Raw genomic sequence first — 23,753 nt, forward strand, 5'->3', positions numbered from 1 at the left:
ATGACTCAGAGAATAAAAGAAAAAGAATACAGCATCTACCGATTCAAGAAAATGTCTTGAATGTAATATCTAAGGAATCATCCTTAAGTAGTCATATCAAATGTTAAAAAAAAATAATGGTTTCAGCTCTATGCATACTTAACATTTGACAATATTGAAATCCCTTATAATATATATTTTTAAAAAGTTACTTGCTTACTCTATGGGCAAATAGTAAAAAATTGAGCTTTTAGAATGTTTCCAATATTTTTTTATTTTGATCACTGTTCTTACCTGTTTTAAATGTCTTCCTTCTTCAAGCTATCTTACTACAGTTGAACAAAATCAAATAGAAAGTACTGGAGGTTGCAATTCACAGTGACAGCAGTAACCAAAGTATCAAAATTTTCTTTTGCCCATTTTCTAAATGTTGAATCACTTACTGTGCTTTTAGAACTCTCAAATGCAGTGAGTTATATCATGGAAAAGGACTCTTAGGTTTAGGAAAGCTAAATAATTTATAACAATATACTTACCTGGCATTTGCTCAGGTAGGAGTTAATATCTCAAAGTCACAAGACTCAAGTATATAAATTGTTTCATCCAGTGGAAGAACCATTTCTATATTTATATTTGGAAAGACAATCTTAAATGAAATGAAGCGAATGAACATTTTAAGATGTGCAGAATATCAACAATTACTTGGAGAAGTATCTCCTCTAACCACAGATTTTATCAACAGTAGTAAAGTATGATACTCAGCTCTTTATAAAGTTAGTATTTCACACATTTTAATTATACTTCTTTATATCCAGTACTTAAATCATAATATTCTGTTGATTTCTTAATGAAATATATTAACTTGGTTCAAATTCTACATTCTAACATAGAAAAACCCTTATGTAAGTTAGTGAAGGATGTATTAGTTTATTATTAATATAGTATCAATGTATAAAAGTTTCATTGAAAGGGAGGTACTGCAAAAAACATTGATAAATGCTCTATATCCCTTCCAAATTAATTATCGGTCTAATGTGACACAAGACATATTATTATGGAGAAGCCTTCTATGGGCTGTCATCATTCGTCATCTCTGTTATCACTCAGGTTGGCATTTTTGTGGCAGTAAAATCACTTCATAATCTACGTGTGGGACTTCAGAATTGAGCTGCCCTGTAATAAGTTCCTGCCTCTTAGTGTTATCAGGTCCCTAGTGTACAGAAGGGAGTTAATCTTATGCTTGAGGTCACGGAGCACTTATATCACTGCAGATTGTAATTCACATCATTCATTCATCATTCTTTGTCTGAGATATTTTTTCTAGGCCTCAGCATTCTAGAAATTGTTATTCAAGTTCATGTTGTGAATGTTCATCTAACATTGTTCCCATAACTTCCATGCTTAAAATATTGATGTAGTTATTATTATTACTCAGTCATATATTGTGGACATTATCATATAATGTTTTCCTTTTCTATGTCATTTCACCCAACATTATGGTTTTGTGATCAAAGCATGTTTCCATATTTAAATGTAGCTCATCAATTCTGATTCCTTGATAGTATCTCATCTCAGGCTCATAACATATTTTATATTCTCACTATTGTGTGATATAGAGCTATGTGCCAACTTCTGTTTGTTAGTACAGGCAACATAATAATCAGTTTCTTCATTTATAGCTGATGAGAAAAACAGGCCTTGATACATACAGTCACTACTTAAGTCCTGCCTCCTTTTCATTGCCACTTCTGCCTTTGCTTCATATCTTTTTGTTTGTTTTGGTGCCACACCTGGCTGTGCTCAGGGATTACTTCTGCATCTAAATTTAGTGATCACTGCTTGTGGGCTCATAGGAAGCAATTGATTGTTAGGGATCAATTGGTCATGTGAAAGGCAAGAGCCCTAACACTGTAAAATTCCGTAAGCTGGGCCCAAAGCCCCATAAAACAAAGTAACAATAAAAACAAATATTTCCTGGGCTAGAATGGGAACTTAGTTGAAAGTACTGCTTACATAAGTGCGGTCAAGCTAAAATAACATTAGAGTGATCTTACTATAATACTCTCAACATAACTGATATACTTTATTCAAAATAAAATTAAAAATAAATATTGACCAAAAAATTGTGAAGGCTTAGGGGAAAGTCATCCAAATGGATAGGAACTGCTGTACTTACGAAAAAAAATATGAAAATTTAGGAATGAAGATAGAGTACAGCAGTGTGATAATATAATGGGCAGTGCTTGCCTTACTTAAGGCCCACTTTCCATTCTTGAGCTCAATATGGTCACCTAATCATAGAGCACAGAGTGAGAAAAAAACTCTGAGTACAACCATGTGTAATCCACAATCAAAAACCAACAAGCAAAACCCAAATGCATACCCAAGATATAACATATAAATAGCATATGAAATAGCATATGAACATGTTTGTTGCTCAAATTTAGATCCAAATGGTCAAAGATATTACTTTTAATAGGATCTAGACAATTTGACAAGTTATTTATTTGATTGACAAACTTGAAAGCTGAATATAATTTACCAGTTAAATAGAAATAGTAATAGAAAAACATCAGTTTTATTTAATAAGCATCATATAAAAATGGGACTCTGACTATTTACTCATAGGATTTTTCACCTAGTTAGTGTTCTAGGCTACCAAATAATAGTATTGCCATTTAATTTCTTCATAATATTTCATTGTGAATTCCACTAAAAATCAACCTCACCAGGGACTGTTTTTATGTTTTGTTTCAGTGAATCTTGCCCTTACAAATGCATTATTGATTTTTCTCCTAAACCATACTGATGAAAAGTGGAATAGCTTGACAAATTTATGTTTATTGCCAAAAAACCTGACTTGACAGGCCTGGGTTACTTCCTTTACTTACATAGTACCTTCACTGCATATATTTCTTTGTCACTGGTATATTTGGATGAATATTTAATTTAAAATAACACTATAGGAAATACATAAAAAATGTTCCAGTTATGTGAGAAACATAAGGACTTAGTTCATTTGTCTGACCTATGCAAAACCTTCAGTTCAGGATCAGTGATGGGGAGAGTTGAGAATTACATGCATTTTGTATCAGAGATATAATCTGTAAAGCAATCTAGTTCTGGATTTTATTAATTGTTTAATAAGTGATAGATGATTAACTGCTTAAGAAGCAATAAAGACTCTGCTGGCAGTAGAGCAGAAATGCAATACATTTTTGAAATTAAAGAAAGCCCAGCACCTGTCCAAGTCAATATTAGCATACCTGTTCACTCTAGCAAATCAAGTGAAGATTATTAATCATTTCAGAAAATCCATTTGGAAGAACAGCTGTATAGGTGCTAAGATCCTTTCTGGGCACAGTTCTGATTGTGAGCTGTAAGTCAAATTCTACGTGAACCATCTTCTAAAGTGGTATGTTGACATATATTTCACTTATTTTAAAAGCATGACGACCTCAAAGAGTAAAAGAGACAAAGGAAAAAGAATAATGGAAAGGGTCAAAAAGAAAAGAACTGAGATTTGCTTCTTTGAAACCGGATTTATCAAGATTAAAGATTAGAATCTGCTACGGAATTATGGCTTTTGTTTGTCTTTCTCTGTCACCTACCCATCTGCTGTGTGTGAGTGTGGAAAGGCAGGGAAACATCTGCTGAAATCCTGCATTCATTAATGATGAGAGTGAGGAAAATGCTTAAGTCACACTGGGGATATTACTTCAGAGCCTGGAATGATGTCAGTCAGGACAGATTAGCGTCTGTTCGTCACCACAGGATGTGGTGTGTTTCCTTCAGCATTATTTGAATCTCATGTCTCAATTATGAAGAATAAATGCTGGAGACAGACAGAGGAAACTTCCTAGACATTTTAATGGGTTGCTTTTTTTTTTTAATGCTTTCCATGAATTTCAAAGTTTATTTGAAAACTTTTCAGACACCATTAAATAAACCCTGTAAGTGTCTCATTAAACTGGGAAGTTTCATGCTAATAATAAATTACCAGTGAATTTTTTCTTAACTTATATTTGTGTTTGGGTGACACCTGACAAACTCAGGGATCCCTGGCACATTCAGGGATTCTCTGATGGACTCGGGGAATCTTATAGGATGCCGGAAATAAAATATATAAGGGCTATGTGCAAGAATGACCTTACCCCTATACTCTAGCTCTGACACTGACTTTAAAGATACTTTTGGTTGTACCTCTTGAAAGATACTGGACTCTGAAAGCTATGGCTGATGGCCAAAACCTGCTCACTGCCTATTTGGCAAAAATAGTCTAATTGGATCACAGTTGAACTCATTGATTAGACGTCTCAAATGCCAATAAGTCTTTTCCACCTGCAGTGGCAGGATTGGCTACTTACAATCACCCCACATATTCTCCCTGGTTCTCTAGAGAAAATTTTTGCAACTCTTTGTTAATCGCTGGATAATAAAATACTAGGAATTAATCTGATATGTAGGACTTAGTTTCTATATTCTTTTGTTTATACAATGAAACCATATGTATGGAGTTTTAAAATAAATATTTCAGACTTCCTTTGATTTATAATATTAAAAAATTCTGAGTCTTATTTTCTTTTCTTTTTCTGAGTTTGTGTATCATTTCTCTTTTATTATATATCTTTTCTGTTTTCATTTGTTGTTTATTGCTATCAAAAGAATGCTTGTAGTAATATTTAAAGATTAAGATAGATCTTGGTCTGTCTCTGAGAACCTTGGAAGTACTTTGGCATCCCATGGTAAGAAAATCAAATAACCAAGGTTTCATTAGAAATTGTGAATGATGGGGCCAGAGTGGTGGTGCTAGTGGTAAGGCATTTGCCTAGCCTGCTCTAGCCTGGGACAGACGTAGTTCAATCCCCTGATGTCCCATATGGTCCCCCAAGCCAGGAGCTATTTCTGAGTGCATAGTCAGGAGTAACCCCTGAGTATCACCGGGTTTGGCCCCAAAACCAAAAAAAATTTGTTTATGATACAGTGATATTTGAATATTATCAGGGCCAGAGAAATACTATAGGGGAAAAATTTTATCTTGCATGCAATTGACATTTCTTCAGTCACCATATTATTCCCGAAAGCAAGGCAGTATCTTAATCGACTATATTATAAGATATATTAATTTTATTAATATCACTGAACTAAAACATATTTCAAAACATAGAATTCTGAAGACTCCCAGAAGAAGAAAATTATTTTTTCTCCTCTAGTATATATAAACAGAGAAAAATGACATACTTATTTTAATAAATATACTATACTATCTGTAATTTATTATTGGAATTTTTAAATGCATTATTAGTTTTATAAATTAAAAAATAATTATGTGGGACCAGAGTGATAGTATGAAATAGGTTATTTGTCCTGGTTTGACATCAGGCAGCCATATGGTCCCTCAGCACCTTCAGGAGACATCTCAGAAAAGGGGAAAGAGTAAAGCTTGAGTCTCACCAGGTAAGGCTCAAAAAAGCACATGATAATAATCATTAATTAAGTAAATTAAAAAATAATTTGTCATAGAATAGAGATGTTGTCGGGCCCAGAGAGATAGCACAGCGGCGTTTGCCTTGCAAGCAGCAGATCCAGGACCAAAGGTGATTGGTTCGAATCCCGGTATCCCATATGGTCCCCCGTGCCTGCCAGGAGCTATTTCTGAGCAGACAGCCAGGAGTAACCACTGAGCACTGCCGGGTGTGGCCCAAAAACCAAAAAAAAAAAAAAAAAAAAAAAAAAAGAATAGAGATGTTGTCATTGATGTAGTGGTAATCCTGAAAACTCACATAGTCTTGTGAGACTTGTATTTGGAAATACAATTTGGAAATTTGAGAATATTTCCTGTGCTATTTATTTGTCTTTCCAGGAATCATTTCTTTTCCTCTTTCCTGTATTCTTTATTATATTTTCTGTATTTATATTACTGTTCATAGTATATAGTTATTTACTCTTCAAATAAATCGCAACACAATTTTTTCTTTGCTACCTCATTTAGTGGTTAAAAGTGAGAAAAATAAAAACAAAAGGAATGAGAAAAATGTGGCTAGAGCAATAGTAGACTGGGTAAATTATTGGTCTCGCAAGGACCTTACCTGGATTAAATTCTCACATCCCATATTGTTCCTGGAACTCTTCACTACTGAGTCCTGAATGCAGAGGCAGAAATAACCCTTGAACATCATCAAACTTGAAAACCTAAAAAAATAGTTAGAGATGAAATAAGGCCAGTGGTGGACACTTCGTTGGTTATGGAGTACAGTAATTGTGTACATTAGTATCGAAGTGTTTACATTAGTTTAACTCTGTCACCTGAACTACTATAAAAATATTTAGGAAACAACAGGAGACACACATAATTAATGAAGAAAATCTTTTAAATTGGATAGTTAAATAGTTCATTTCTTTTTGAAGGCACAATATATTCATTTTCAGGAATGTATTAACTTTGTTAAGTTTTGTTTTATGTGGCTTGGGTTTGGGGACACAAGTGGTAGTACAGAGTGACTACCCATGACATAGAGCTCAGTCCTCACCATTTATGATACCCATGACATTTTAAGTATTATGCCACCCCCGTTTACCTGTCTTGCATACAAGGCAAAACATACTCTACCTTTGAGCATTATCCTGGGATTTATTCAATTATTTTAATTTGATCATGAATCTTTCTTACGAACTATCAGTGACAGAGCTGTCTCATCCTTGTCTCTGTTCTGTCCTTAGTAATGTACCATTCAAATGGACATCATTTGCAAATTTATGAAAATACTGCAGAATTCTCAGACTTCAGTGTTTACCATCTGATATGTCTGGAGTCATGTTTTCTTTTTTTTTTTTCTCTTTTTGCCATCCTCTCTATTGTCTTTGGCTATTGAGACCATATTATCTTTTATCTGTGTTTCTCACAAATAACTGATCATTTTACATCTATCTCTCTCCCTCTGACTCATTTTGCTCAGCATTTATTCTTAGTTATAATTAAAACTAGAGTTGGGAAAGCAATTCAGACAATCTCTGTCACTGTTTACCAAAAATGCCATTTATTTTTTTGATTTATTTTATTTTTGTTTTGGGGCCACACCCAACTGTGCTCAGGGTGTTCCTGGTTCTACACTCAGAAATTTCTGCTGGCACATTCCAGGAACCATATGGGATGCCAGGGATCAAACCTGGGTAGGATGCCTGATAGGCAAACTCCTTACCCCACTGTGTTATGGATCTGGCCCCAGAAATGCCATTTCTGCAATGTCAGATTTAGGAGATGACTGAGAAACACTGTTGCCATAATGCCAATCCTTTTCTACCTGAGTGAAACCATAGCTCAGGTCCAGAGCTGAGCAGCGCTGGCACCTCTTACATCTTGGGGACACCTGCTGACCAATTCTGTTATACACACCTGAACTGAAGTGTAAGCCCTTCATTGAGGAAAATAGCTCATGGATTGGTGCCACCTACTCTTGCTGTTCTTATCAAGATTTTCTGGATGTCTTTGAATGTTTCTCCATTTTCTGCATACAATTAAGGCAACTTCCAGCTGCTTTAAATTATTGTTTTAAAATAAAATTCTCAGGAAAATTACTATTTTGCCATGGGAAATATTCAACTCCGTTCTATGCCATCCCAGAGCTTTTCCAACCCTACTTTTTTGCATGGTTTTGCTTTTAGAATGTACCCGTTATAAATTACTTTCATTTTGATTAGCTTTATACAATTCAAAAGTGTATTTAGGGAAGAGAATGAAAAACTAAGGTTCTTATAGACAAATTAACATTTTATTTGCTAAAACTAATAATTAATGCAGTATTTGCTTAATACGTATTTCCAATACAGTTCTCCATTAATCCTGATCTGGTTGGCTTCCTTAGGGAGATTCACAATTTATGAAGTTCAATCACTGTATCTTATTTTATTGTTGAAATCAGAATATAATATAACGTTAGGTTCATATTTTTTTACAAGACTCACAAATTATTTGGAATTGTAAAGTTCTAATCAGAATGGAGATAACTTTAACTTGCAATCCTCGAAGGTTTTCACATATTAAAGATTTTCTTCTTTACAAAGAAGAATTTGTCTCCTGATCTGGTACCTGTGTAAAATGTTTGGGTCAGGAATTTGTTTAATTTTTCAGTCATTATCCAGCCTTATAGGTAAAAATGATATCTGATTTATCAGCAAATATTTAGAATATTATCATTCAGGGTGGAGGAGATAGCACAGGGTTTAAAGAACACCTGTGCATTCAGCTGAAACTAGTTCAAATCTACATAATCAGTCATTACTAGGCATGGCTCTGGAGTCTCCCAAGGAATGTCAGGGTGGGTTGGAATTATCAAGAAATAGGCCTCATAGATAATACAGGGAGAGGGAGCTTGCCTCCCTGGATGCTTATTGGGTTTGGCAACTGTCAACTCAAGATGGTCTCAAGAGTAATGTCAAGGTTTAATTCTTTAGGTGCAGAGCCAGGACTAGCTCCTGAGCTTTGCACATTGTGATCTTAAAGTCCAAAATAATAATAAAATAATAATAATTTCTAGGAGAGCTTACACAACCATCTGACCAACGTTTGGAAATGCTCTCTTATCTCAACTTTTTTGTTTGTTTTGGTTTGGGGCCTCACCTGGTGATGCTCAGGGGTTAATCCTGGTTATGCACTCAGAAATCGCTCCTGGCTTGGGGGACAATAGGGGACACTGGGGTAATCAAACCACGGTCCATCCTGGGTCAGCAGATGCCCTACTGCTATCAGATCCCTACTGCTATGCCACCTGGTTACCTACCTACCTACCTACACAACACTACTGCTCTGCCCCCCCAATTTTTTTGTTTAATCTCAACTATAGCTTACAAAGTGTTTTCATTTCTTTGGAATTATTGCTCATTAAATTTTGTTTAAATGAAGATTCCTAGTGAATATTTGCATAAGCACAATTAGTTAATATAAAAAATTCAGAAAGCTAATAATGCTGATAAAATTATAGTCTCATTTATCTGGGAGGAGAAGGCAACAATAAGTGGTGTGTAGAACATACTCCCCTTTCTATACTCAGGAATCAATCTTGATGGGCTCAGAGTCCTTATGGTATCCAAAGAATCAAACAAGTAATCTGCATGCAAAGCTAGCTCCTACAAGGTTGTACTATCATTCCAGCCCCTATAGTGCCATACTTAAATATAATCATGCAAGGGTATATTTTGGTTTCATTTCTGTATTTTTTGAGTCTGTATATTTCCAACATATATAATGCCTCTTTAAATTTGCTAATGTTTCTATGTTCTAATCAATTAATAAAATCTCCAATGAAGATTAAATTTTCTATCACTTTTAAAACACTATGTTGATAGAAATTCTTAAATATATTTTTGGCTGATGAAAAGGAATATGACAATAGTTGGCTGAGGTCAGAGCTTCTCCAGGCTCTGCCTCTGTGGTGCCTGAGGTCTGGGGTGCAATGTGAATGGCAAGATCCCTACCCAATATACTGTCAGTCTGGCCCCTACATTCACTTTGGTTAAATTATGCAATTTTTGGATTCAATTCATAGTTTTGAGACTTAGGACTGACTGCTTAGATATTTTATAGAATGCTTCTCAACTGGTATTTACTTACTTATTTTTAGGGTGAAAAATCAAAATTGTAAAGTTCCTTTTTGAAAGCATCATATCAAGTTATTTCTAGCAATGCAGCTAAAATCATACAATGTACTCTGACAACAGAAGTTGGGTCAGGTGACTTGGAAAAAAATGAAGATTATTCAAATGCTAATGGAATATGCTGAAGAATATTGCTATTTAAGCAGAAGATGGTAACATATATTGAAATATGGTAGCATATATATAAGGTTGATTTTATACTTATTACAAAATATAGAAGTATATAAAATATATGTAATATATATTTAAATTATATTAACACACATATTTAACATATACTTAAGCAAATATTTTATAAATATAGAAAATATGTTAAATTGTAACAAATTATTGCAATATATCTTCAAGGATATATTTAGACATGTATTAGATATATATTAAACAAGTTTTACATGTGTAACAAAATATAGTAGCCTACATTTAAATATTAACAGAGTATGATAATATATTTAAGGTGAATAAAATTGTACCTTTAAAACATTCATGATATTTTACAGTTAAATTGATTTCAAATATATCATAATGATGGAGAAGGAGAGATAGTACATTAGGAGACTAGTCTTGCTCTCCGCCATTCTGTGTTATATATATATATATATATATATATATATATATATATATATATATATATATATATATATATCATCTCCTGAGCACCACTAAGAGATATTCCTTAGAGTAAAGTCAGAGATAGTCCTGAGCATCTCCAGGTGTATTTCACCACTCAAAATAAATAATATAAAAAATTAAAAAATCAAAATTAAAGTAAATATACAATCAAAATGTGCAGGAAAGAGCAAAAAGAGTACTGGTATATGAGTCTGTGGGTGAGGGGACAAAGAGGGAGAGAGGAAGAGACAGGTTTCATCTTGTGGAATTTTTTATTATTCACAGGATATAGAAATAATGTTGACTTTTCATAATATTTTCTATGATTTATGTGAGGTGCCAATATTATTTCAGTTGAGGTTCAGATATGACAATATTTGACTTCCAAACACTTTTGTGAAGTAGAGATTAGACTTTGGACAATCCGTGTACATGGATCAATGAATCAATAAACTCTGCTAATTAATGTCATAATCATTTTATTTTAGACATCTTTGTTTCGTGCTAATGAGGCCACAGTAATTAGTTTGCCATCTGTCCTTCTAGTGTTTTTAGTTCATAAAATAGACAAGTGGCAGTTAAGGTTTTGCTGCTCCAGAGAAAGGTTAAATTTTTTCACTTTTTTTTTTAAATTTAGATGTACTAGGACAAAATGAAGTAAAAAAATAATTATTTTTTTATCCCAAAAGCATATCAAAAAGTGACTTTCAGCAACAAAACTGTAGTATATCAAATAAGGTGCTTGCCATGCACACGGTCAACTAGTACTTAATTTTGGGCACCAGATACTGTCTCCCTGGCATGCTGAGATTTATTCTTGAGCACTTTCGGTGTGGCTTAAAAAATAAAAGAACAAATTTATTCTCTGATTAAATGCTACATAGTTTATATAACTTTACTGTGTTTAACATATTCAGGAAGTTGTTTAGTAGTTAAAGACAAGTTATCGTATTTGAGAGGACTCTAAATTTTGTTTTTTGAATAAATTATTTATATACATGAAATAGAATCCTTAATATGTAACATTCAAATACAATTTAAAATGTTTTTAAAGTAACATTGCAGAAACGCAAGAATCAATACTATTGTTGACATTTTAATTTAAAAATTGACTTGTATTATTTTGTAATGTTTTTGAAGTAGTGAGAGGGTGTCCCTTTGCATTATCTCATATTAAAAGATTATTTATCTTCAAAAGTTTTAGAGAGAGTTTTGGAATTGTTCTTACAAAAATAAACTTTAAGAGTCCGGAGCTACAGCACAGCAATAGGGCGTTTGCCTTGCACGTGGATCTATGATGGACCTAGGTTCATTCCCCCTCATATGGTCCCTGAGACAGGAGCGATTTCTGAGCACATAGCCAGGAGTAACCCCTGAGGATCACAAGGTGTGGCCCAATAAGGCAAACAAACAAACAAAAACCTTTAACAAATGCCCCTGAAAAAAAGTTCTCCAGAGGTCATGGACATAGCCTTTTCAAAAAAGTCATCCAATATTCAGCAAGACTTTGGATTTTACCCATATTAGAGAACCTTTTAAAATATTTAATTTATCTATCAGTCTGAGAATCTTAGATGTAAGTTATAGGAAGTGAGTCTCTTACTGGGAGTCAGTGTGAAAAATCAATTTAGCAGGGCCCAGAGCAATAATACTGTGAGTAGGGCACTTGCCTTGTATGTTGCAGACCTAAGTTCCATTTCTGGCAGCGTCTATAGCCCACAGATAAATGCCAGAAGGGTTACTGAGTCAGTCATGAATAAGCACTGAGCACAGCTGAGTGTGGTCAAAAACAAACAAACAAAACAAAATAGTAAGCATAGCACAAACAACATAAGCATCAACAAGTTTAAATTAAATAACAAACCACTGCATTTGGATAGCTCTCATCTTCGACAGCTCTCTTGAGGGATACTTGTTAGTGCATAGTTTTCACATCCGCGTGATTTTTTCGGGTGGGTTGGGAATGGGGAGGCGTTTTCACAGTGTTACTCAGTAGACATAAGAGCCTTTCCTACAGACCTGCTGTGTGTGGAGACTTCATGCTCAGCAACTGAGATGTTGCTTATTAATTATCAAGTGCATGTTACCCCACTGATGCACTGGGGGGATTCATGATAGCAACCACAGATGATCTTCAATGTTCAGCTAACTAGAGGTACTAGGGACTGGATGTATGCAAGGGTGAGCCTTAGTTCTAGGAATATCTCTCTGATCATTTAAAAATGATGTATGATAACCCTTCAGTGACAATATTGCAAAGCATTGTCTGAGGAAAATAAATGAGAGACTGACAGGCTACAGAGATAAAGTGTTTATGAGAATGAGAGAGAGAATGAGAGAGAAAGAGTGAGAGAGAGAAAGAGAGAGAAAGAGAGAGTGAGAGAGAGAGAAACAAGCATAGATTGCAGGGGTGAACAGGAGGAAAGCTGGGGACATTGGTGGTAAGAAATGTGCACTGGTAAAAGAATGGGTGTTGGCTACTGTATAACTAAAATTTATGAACTTCATACCTGTAACTCTCTAGAGATCTGAGAAAAAATATTTAACTAATGAAAATATTTTAAAGGGAGCTTTTATTTTAAAAATTAGCAACCCATATGTTAAAAGGCAAATTTAGCTACAGACATAGCATTTGGAAAGCTATTTTGGATCTACAAAAATTTAGGGGATATGGTCAAATATAAAACTGTGTACATTAATCTCATAAGCCTCTATATGAAATAAACTATTCCTTTGACAATGTCCATTGTTAACTTTTGTTAGGGCACTCCTGCCTCACAATATGTTTTCCATGCTGCTTTCATAACACTGTCATTGACATGAACAAGTGTCTTCATGTGAGTGAATCAGTACAGTCTTCCTTATAACTTCAGCAGTGCCCCAGGCCTAAGGGAGCTATTTCTATTCCACCAGAGATTGTTGAGTCTTTCCCTCTCCTTGCATTAGTTGTTTGTGACATAACACTTTAAAAGCAACAGGCTGACAGCTGTGTCCAGAGAGAGCTTGCCTATGCTGGCAGTGACATCATCCGCTGAAAATAGTGTATGTTCGTCAATTAACGGAAGGGCTGCTGTGTTTCAAATTCCTAAGATAAATCTTCAGATTAAAATGCAATATATATGTTGAAATGTCTGTATATACACATTCAATTGCAGTAATGAGATTAAAAAATATTTTAGTCTGAGGCTCAAGTGATAGCACAAGAATTAAGGCACTTGTATGCTATCAATGTCTGTTCAATCTGGCACTGCATATGGTCCAGTGCAAGGCATAGAGCCCAAGAATAGCTGGGTATGAATTCAAACATCCCCTCAAAATAGTTTATTATTTCCTCTATAGCTCCATGGGAATAAGATGATTGTGTTCCTACAATTCAAATTCTACTTTGTAGTTACTGAGCGTGAAATAATGCATTCTATGATTTTATTAAAAATGATTCTTCAGATTTTTTACACTCCAACGATGATCCACTATCTTATTATGAATTTTTTTATTATAACGCTGCTTTATAAAATCTGCAAATCCATAGAGGTTAAGTATTTCCAAGGGCTTCTGAGTTATCTGACCGAACCCCTACCATTGCACATTCCTGCCCTCTGTGCAAGCTAGTTATGAAGTGGTCTGCAAAACATGTCTTCTGCTCTGTGCACAATGATTCCAGGCTTTATCTCCTTACTTGGGAAATTAGATTGGCTGAGGCACAGTATCTAATTTTTTAGACTCCATCCTATTCTGTTAATACACTGTTCATGTGATTTATTGTACTTCTTTCTGAATCTGCCTAGAAGTATAAATCTATTTTCTATACCTTTTTGGGTTATACCAGGAGTGCTGAATCCCCTGACTTCAAAGCAACTATATCCAATACTGAAATACTTCTTTAAATTTAGAAAAATAATTTTAAATTCAGTACTATATACGCTTATTCATTGACATTATTTTGCTTTTGTTTTTTTGAGCTATACTCGGTGATGCCCAGGGGTTTCTCTTGGCTGTGCACTTAAAAATCACTCTTGTAAGTGCTTAGAAGACTGTGTAGAAAGCCTGGGATAGAACACAAATTGGCTGCATGCAAGGCAACATCAAAACTCCTGTACTGTCATCCAATGTATACTCCTTCTCTTCTTTTTCTTTTTTTTGTAATTTATTATTATTATTATTGTTGTTGTTGTTGTTGTTGTTGTTGTTTTTGGGCCACACCCGGCGGTGCTCAGGGATTACTCCTGGCTATCTGCTCAGAAATAGCTCCTGGCAGGCACGGGGGACCATATGGGATGCCGGGATTCAAACCAACCACTTAGGTCCTAGATTGGCTGCTTGCAAGAGAAAAGCCGCTGTGCTATCTCTCCGGCCCCACGCCTTCTTTCCTTAATCTAGCTTGTAACTCTCCATTCTTGGATTCCTTCAAGCATTTCTAAATGTTGAGGCTAGTAATATACCTCATTGTGAAAAGTGCTTTCATTCTCCTAGTCAGCATATGTTTGATCCTTGGAACTACTTAATCTCCCCATGTCTATACTATACTATACTATACTATACTATACTATACTATACTATACTATACTATACTATACTATACTATACTATACTATACTATACTATACTATACTATACTATACTATACTATACTATACTATACTATACTATACAACCTATACTCCACAACCCATGTCTAGCCATGAGTGAACCATTACCTCCTCTGGATTTGTCTCAACAATAAAAAACTAATGCATATGGTAGCATATAAAATATAAGTTTGGGGGGAAATATAAGGTTGGTCTCTTGCATCCTACTTGCTTAAACTATGTCTCATAATCCCATATGGACATGACTGAGTATAAATCATTAGCAGAATCTAAAAATGTTTCTTAAATAATTTTCTATGAGTTTTTAACTGTATAAATGCATATTATATTTATTTAAGATAAAAATGATTATATAACTGTGCACATATGTACATATAGATATCATGACTTAATACATGAGCTCATGTAAATATTTCTTAAATGAAAAGAGATTGCTAGAATAAATGTAGTTTAAGAAACCCTATCCTAAATGCTAGTGGTATCAACCTTTAAATATTTATAGATTGGCTATTGGCTATATATATTGGTAACTATTTATCATTTCAACCTTCTTCAATGTACTAATTTTTGAATTACTGGCTAGTCATACAATTTCTGTCAGTTATTTCATTTGAAAAGTGGGTATATATGGCACTTCCTTCAACAAGTAATGCTGAAGCCAAATATACAACATTGTTTGGGATATAATAAGTTTTAAATAAGAATTACCTTTTCCATTTACTAATGATCATTGAATATGATTGTTACTAGGATATATAGCAAGGCATATGATCATTTATCATAATTTGATAAAAGTAATAAATAACTGTTTTTATTCAACATATGCCACATTATACTATATATTTTGGAAATGATAGAAAAATGATCATTGCTACACCATTTAAACTACAACTCTACCAAAATATATTAAAATTATTCATATCAATAATCTATAATACAAGTAAGATTTGTTATGATAATAATTTCAATAAGGAACTAAAATTAGGGAGACAGACAAATTCTACTTTTGAATATGCAGTGGAAATCATGCAGACCATTTTAAGTTTTGATCATTTTAATAATAATACTTGATTTTAGCTGGAGTTGGAGAAATAGTACAAGGACTATGGTACTTCTTTTCATATGGCCAACTTGGCTTGAATTCTGACACTACATGTGGTCTACCACTAGAACTTATCTCTAAGCACAGAGCCAGGGGGAGACCTTGAGTACCAAAATGTGGCCCACAACTCTCTTTAAAATTCCTTGATTTTAGAAACCACTTTTAAATATATAATACTGCAAAGGCTCCACTTGCCATAATCCAATTCTGGATTAATGGGTCTGAAGCAGAATGTGAGTATGAGAAATATGTGAATCATGTTCTGTGATATTATGTTCCAGGACTGCTGTTAATCTAAACCTTATTACAATATTGTGGTTAACCATTGTTTTGAGTTATGTGAATTTTTAATGTGCTAGAGAATTAGCTCATGGAAAAAAAACACATGTAATTTTAATGTTATTGTCACATTATTATCTATCTACTTAGTTATTTATCTCTAATCTCCTTACATTGAATTTAGAAGAGATTACTTACTAGTCAGGTTTTAAATTCAGATTTTAGATAAATTTTTCATCAAAGGATTTTAATAACTAGAGTCAAACTGGTAAAAGATAAATTGAATGTAGTCAGATGTACAATATATAAAATAAAAATACAGATGCTTAGGAATATAATTGTAAATGTCAGTACCCTTTTAGCAAACAAATACAGAAATAAAATCCCTCAAAATTTCCCATAAATTTAGGCTGGAGTGATAGCATAGCAGTAGGGCTTTCACCTTGCATGGAGCCCTGCAGACCCAAGACGAACCCTGATTTGATCCCAGGAATCCCATATGATTCTCCTGCCAGGAGCTGTTTTTTTCTGAGTGCAGAGCCAAGAGTAACCCCCTGAGTGCCACCGGATATGGCCCCCACCTTCTCCTCAAAATAATTAGCCATTAATTTTAAACAATCATATTGTTCTTCCTAAAAATTCTGAGTTTGAGACATATGAGTTGTGGACACACACACTCTCAAAAATATAAAGGGGAAATTTGATAAAATATGAAAGAATAAATTCAGCCTAATTATATGAAATGAGATTAAGTTTAGATGGAAGAATTTCTGCATTCCAATTTTTCTATTTTGTTTTATTTGTTCCACGTGTGCCACACATGTTTGGAGTAGGACTGATATGGAACAACATGGAAAAAAGTGATAGCTTAAATAATTAAAATTATTTTGATATTGTTATTAGCAATATAAAAAAGAAAATAGTGGAGGCAAATCTGAACATTATGCATAGAGGCTGAATATATTTTTAACCTCTAAACGTAGTATTAAAAACTTGTATAACTCATGTTATATGTTAAATTTTGAACATATAAAATAAATAATTTAAAGCAGATATCAGAGTTGTTATTTAACTTATTGTCTACAGAAGTGATGTTTAAAAGAAGATTGTATAAGTTAGAAATATATCCTTAGGGTCAAAATAATAGTACAATGGATAGGGCAATTGCTTTGCTGCGATTCATTTGTGTTGTTAGATCTCTGGCACCACTATGGTTTCCAAATGCTGCCAGGAATGTTCCCTGAGGATAGAACTAGGAATAACTTTTAAGCAAGGTCTGCAATCAATAAAAAAAAAGCAAAAATATATCTTCATATGAAATTTTTATTACCCAAAAGACACAAATTGAATTTGTATATATAATTAATATGAATATATATTTAATAAACATGCATTCAATATTGTTTTAGTAAGTAATATAAAGTTTGAATTGAGACATTCTATTATTATTGATTCTTTGAAATTTATATTATAAAATTAGAGTATATCATTGTTACAAATTGCCAAACTTCAATTAAATGATTACATATGGTTAGCGAATAAAATATTGGACAAGAAATCTAAGTTAGTCTATTCCAATTCTTATTTTGTCATAATGAGAGCAAGAATATATATTTTGTTTATGTTTTTGTCAGTATCAGATGCATACTGCAGAACTTATAAAGTATATATTGTTTTATTTCACTACAAGGTTGTTCATATAAAAGCTTTGTTGTTTTGACATACCTAATCTAATGGCTCTAAAATTAAATTTAGGAGCTGGAGTAATTATGTAGCAGCATGTAGAGAACATTCCTTGCATACAGCCAACCTGGGTTTGGTCCCTGGCAGTCCCTGTGGCTCCCTGAGCTGCAAGGAGTGATCCCTGAAGGCAAAGCCATGAGTAAGGCCAGAACACAGTCAGGTCTTGCCCAAAAACAAACACACAAAACAGAAAGCTTATATTTTAGTATCTCTGAAAAAATGCATTGTATTATTCTTAGAGTATATAAACATATATAACATATATAACTGAGTAAGCAGTGAAATGAATTCCAAATGAAAGATTGACAAAATGCCATGTGCTAGATGTGTAATTAAATATGAATTGATTTCTGTTCTCTTGATTTGAAGCTTTATACATAATTGATTGATTTATATTTATAGAAAACATCATAGGCATATAGTCATTGGCCAATGGTCTTCAACATTCTGGCCATTAGAAATCTAAGAATCTGTGAGCATTGTGCCATAGCTTTAGTGCTAAATCTGTGAGTGCTAAATACATAAAATCAGTCAGGCTTAAACAATAGTTTCCTTCTTGCGACTATATTTGGAATATAGGATGGCTTTTTTTTGCTGTTCCTGCAACTTAAGTGCTAAATGAAGTTTTGCTTATCAATTTTCTTCTATTTATTCTTCCCAGGGAAGTAGAGAAAATGACTCATTTTTATAAACCTTAATGCACAATTTAGGTCACCAGTATCAAAAAGTTTCTAACCCTAAATCACCGCAATACTGAGAAAGTATCCTCTTAAATTGAATTGCTTAAAGTGATGTATTCATATACTTAAAATAAAAATTAAATAAAAATATAAGATTTGTAATTATTAAATAAATAAATTATTTAATTGAAATATAACACAAATATCTCCTATGTCCAATGGAACTTTGCTTTAGAATTATTACTACTTTTCAAATCTATTTTTTTTTTTTTTGGTTTTTGGGCCACACCCAGCATTGCTCAGGGGTTACTCCTGGCTGTCTGCTCAGAAATAGCTCCTGGCAGGCACGAGGGACCATATGGGACACCGGGATTCGAACCAACAACCTTAGGTTCTGGTTTGGAGCTGGAGAGACAGTACAAGAGTTAAGGCACATGCCTTTTATATAACTGACCCTGGATTTACTCTACACACTGTATTTTGTTTCCTGACATCCATTGGCGTGATCCCTGAGAGCAGATCTTAGGATAAGTCCTGAGTACTACCAAATACGGTCCTCAAATCTAAATAAACAAATAAATAAGGAAAGCTTATTTTATTCAAGTTGACATGTTACATAGCTGTAATCATTTAGCAGTAGAATTACTTTCAAGTCTTCACTCTTTTTCTCATATGCTATGGATGAAATGTGATTCTTCATCGCTATCATCCAGTAATTTGATTAATTTAATGCATTTTTGTTCATCTATTTTACAGATCCCTTTAGATGGAATATAATACATCTGAAAGCTTTTCATCAAAAGGATTAATGCCCACATTATCATTGCTGCTATAGAAAAAGAAAGTTAAGTGGTGAAGCCCACAGACACTTCAAACCTGGATTCCACAATTCTACTTTAAGTGCTGGAGTTTTGATTACTCTGCAGCAGGAAAGCCTTCGCCAATGCTTACAAGGAACTGTTTATCCCTTCTTCTCTGGGTCCTATTTGATGGAGGTCTCCTAACACCACTTCAACCACAGCCACAACAAACTTTAGCCACAGAACCAAGAGAAAATGTTATTCACCTGCCAGGGCGGAGATCACATTTTCACCGAGTTAAACGTGGCTGGGTATGGAATCAGTTTTTTGTGCTGGAGGAATACATGGGCTCCGAGCCTCAGTATGTGGGAAAGGTAATGGCGTGTTTATTTTGAAAAACCACTTGATAACAAAGGGGATTGTGCGTTGTGTTTTATGTATGGATGTTTTGCACAGGAGTTGAACCAATCAGTGACTTGAGTTCTCTTCCTGAATCATTGGCCCGGGTAAGCTTTAGAGAATATCATTTCATCCCAATTTGGTTTCATTAACTCTTGCTAGTTTTAACGAAATTAATCTATATTTTGTTTAGAGTATTTATTAAGACTCATGTCTTAATCCATGCAGAAGTCATTAAAATTATTATTCACATTATTTTTCACAGTTATGCTGAGTTGTTTAGTAAGAAATCTAGGTATGAAAAATTATCTGGGAAAACTATTTGAAAATGTTATTGGTGATGTTCAATGACTAAAATCCCTACTCTTTCCACTTAAAAGTAAAAATAAATATTTGAATTTGATCTAAGTTATTTGCTTCATTCAAGCTTTATAAATAACTTATCTGTTAGAGAGGTCTTGTAAGCTATATAAATCACTAAAAGAATAAGCTAATATGTATTGAGATCCAAATATATATATATATATGTGTGTGTGTATATATATGTATATATATATATATTTGGGGGGGTTCACACCCGGCTGCGGTTAGGGGTTACTCCTGGCTCTATGATCAGAAATCACTCCTGGCAGGCTCAGGGACGATATGGGATGCCGGATTCGAACCACCTTCTTCCTGCATGCAAGGCAAATGCCCTACATCCATGCTATCTCTCCAGCCCCTTTTGTTTTATTCTTATTAAAACTTTTGAATTTTTTTTTACAAAATAAAGATTTCAACTACATGTTTCAGCACATTTGTACTTCATTTCTATTTTTATCCCATAAATTTTACCTACCATAGTTTAAAATTTATAATGCTACCCAAATATTTGTCTAAAAAGGAATTTTAATTTGTTCATTTTGTTTAAATTTTCCAAAATATTCCCTATGATTTTAATAGAAATATATGAAGTGATAATAAAATACCATGCAGAATAACTGACTCATCATACAATTGTGGAGATATTAGTTCAAAAACTTTAAGTAGTGAACCAAATAAGAAGAAATATTTCTATATACTCAGTAAAGAAGTACGGACTATATCACACCTAGTTATGCTCCTTTCTGTTTTCACATATATGGTCACACACATATGTTATAAATTATACATAAATTACAGAATTTATTAATTAAACTGTTCGCAATTATGTATTCTGGAAGGGGATACTTGTACTGTAGGGTTAGGGATCCATTGCATTGATTTTGTTCCTCTGCAATATGAATCTGGTTAATGCTTCATAGATCAGCTGACTTTAATAAAACTCTTCTTAATTAAATTCTTGTTAATTCTTTAATATTTAATAGTCCCAAATTAAAATGATTTTGATTTCTCAATATTTAATTATCCTAGTGAAAAGTTTACTTGGGACAATATTAATAGTATACATTCATTTTCTCAGGGATCAAACTCAAGGTTTCACACATGCTAAGACTCTGCTTTACTATTTGTACTCTATCCTTGTTCCCAACAATACAGATTAACTATGAGTTAAACGTATCAAGAGATCTGAGACTTTCTTACAAATATTCTTGAACTGTAGATTTATGTTTGGAAATTGACTCAGAGTTATAGAAGTCTAACTTTCTCTTTCCATATGTCTCTCTGTCTCTATCTCAGTACAACATTAGGGGTATTTGATACCTGGGCATCACATCTTGGCATGTGCTTTATTTGGATATGGCCCAGTTATTTTGATTTTTTTTTATTTTATTCATTCATTGTTTATTTTCTATTCTTGGCTTAAGAAACATATGTTTGTACTTAGGCCTGGCTCTAGGCTGTATACTCAGGAAAAGTCCTGAGTAATGGGGGACTGACTTTGTTATGCCAGGGATTGAAGCAAGCACCTTATCTTGAATATTATTTTCCTAGCCCCAATGATTTTTTTTATTATTATTGAGGTTTGATATTTTAGCACATATGATACTGGAAACTTTTCTACTTGCATTGACAAAGTAAGAATCTAATTGAATTCCTATCTATTCTGCTTTAAATAACATGATGAACAACTAACTAGCCAATTCCATAGATCTTTACAAATAAGATGATTGGGTTTGCTTCCTTATCTCTCCTATTATAATAAAACATGTGCATTTTGCCACAGAATACTGCCACTTGATTGCTGTTACTCTGGCATCCAATTAATTCTATTCCATTGTCATTTCTCAATTTATTGACAGAAGTTATCAGTGTAAATTCTAGCCCCTATAAGAAAGCTGCTCTACTGCTCTTTAAAGATGAGAGACACCCACTCAAATGTATTTTTTTTTCTCAGTACTGTTGAGAGATATGTCCTCTGCAGCCTCTCAGAGAGGGTAAGTAGGTTTTGAATGACATGGATATTATTATCTTTTCACTCTTTCTAGGCCTTCACATCCTTTCTTTTGCAGTAAGTCCCAATAATTATGACATTTCAAATGAATTTACTAGGGAAATCCTTTTGTTCTATGTTTCAGTAATTCAAACTGTTAGGATGATTTCTAGTCTCCCAATTGCAAAATTAAATACATATTATCTGCATAGTTTCCCTTATTAAAAAAATTCAGGACAGGATCCATCACACAGTAGTGTGCTTACCTTGCATGGAGACACATGGGTTCTTTCCCAGCACCATATATGATCTCCAGATCCCTGACAGGACTAATTCATGAGGACAGAATCAAGAGGAAGTCCTTAGCACCTCTAAGTTTGGCCCTGATGCAAAAATAATCATATATACGAAAAAAAATCAAAATTTAAACCAATCTAATTTTACCTTAATTATACATTATCTCATAATCTGAATCACACATAATGTAAATATGTATGTGTCTAGTTTTATGTTTGTGGGTGATGATTATTATATATTTTCATTAGATCTATGGGGATGTATATTGGTAAAATCAACTAGTTCTTTTGTTTGGACTAGAGCTTTTCACAGGTTACTTTATAACTCACCTTTCTGATCCTACTAGAAGTTAGTCTAGTTAAAGAAATAGAATAAAAAGAGAAATAATGAAGGACGAGACAAAAAAATCAGCAAATACTGCATGAAAACAGACTCAGATAAGGCCTTTGTTTAGAAGCTGAGAATGGAGATTCTGGAGAGGATGTTTTTTGTTGGTAAAGAATTTTCATTAATTGGAATGTAGTAATTGGGTTTAAATAGCCTAAGTTTCATTAGGTCTCCCACATTCTAAATTTCTCAACATAGTGACTTCACACAGAATGCACTAATTTTAAAAAAGATTAATTGCACAGTTAGAAATTTGAGATGTCCTAAAATATAGCTACTCACAGAATGCTAGCTGTGCTTAAGTTTTTGGTAGTCTCATTTCCAGGAGAATAGGGGTAAGGATTTCTTTCAAGGCAGATAAAAACTGTCAGAAAACTAATATAGCATTTGAAGGAGAATTAAAATCTCTAAGGAAATTTGAAATAGTTTACTTTGCCCCAAACTATGATCAAAATTTTTTCTATCTGGGGACAGGAGAATTAAATAATACAGCAGCAGACAGGGTACTTGCCTTGTATGTAGTCCACTTGGGTTCAGGCCCTGGCATCTACGATAGCCCTCCAAGCCCACAAGAAATAATTTCTGAGCACACATCCAGGAGTAAATCCTGGCTCTCTAGAATAAAGTCCACACATCTGGTGTGACCTAAAAAGACAAAACTGAAAGAAAATAAAGAGTTTTTCCTTCTCCCAATTCATGCATTCAAATTCTACCGATGCAATTGATTATATAAGAAACAGGGCCATTCAGAGCTGCTCAGTCCTGAGGCCAACTACTAGTACTACTCATAAAAAATATGCAACATGAGGAAACAACAAAAATTCTGCACCTTGAGATATTAGTAAAACAATGTTGTCATTCTGTTTGTGAAATTTAGGTTTCCAGAAC

General features: G+C 33.7%; 1 protein-coding gene across 1 annotated transcript in view; it reads left to right on the forward strand.

The window, feature by feature from the left end:
* Window positions 1-23,753, forward strand: part of CDH12 (cadherin 12) — a 1,029,254-nt gene that overhangs the window by 710,694 nt on the left and 294,807 nt on the right. The window contains exon 4 of the mRNA XM_049768382.1: window positions 19,386-19,803. Within this exon, the coding sequence (XP_049624339.1) occupies window positions 19,573-19,803 (231 nt within the window). The 5' untranslated portion in view covers window positions 19,386-19,572. The remainder of the gene's footprint in view (window positions 1-19,385; window positions 19,804-23,753) is intronic.

Source organism: Suncus etruscus, chromosome 2 (assembly GCF_024139225.1).
Source record: "Suncus etruscus isolate mSunEtr1 chromosome 2, mSunEtr1.pri.cur, whole genome shotgun sequence".
Taxonomy (NCBI): domain Eukaryota; kingdom Metazoa; phylum Chordata; class Mammalia; order Eulipotyphla; family Soricidae; genus Suncus; species Suncus etruscus.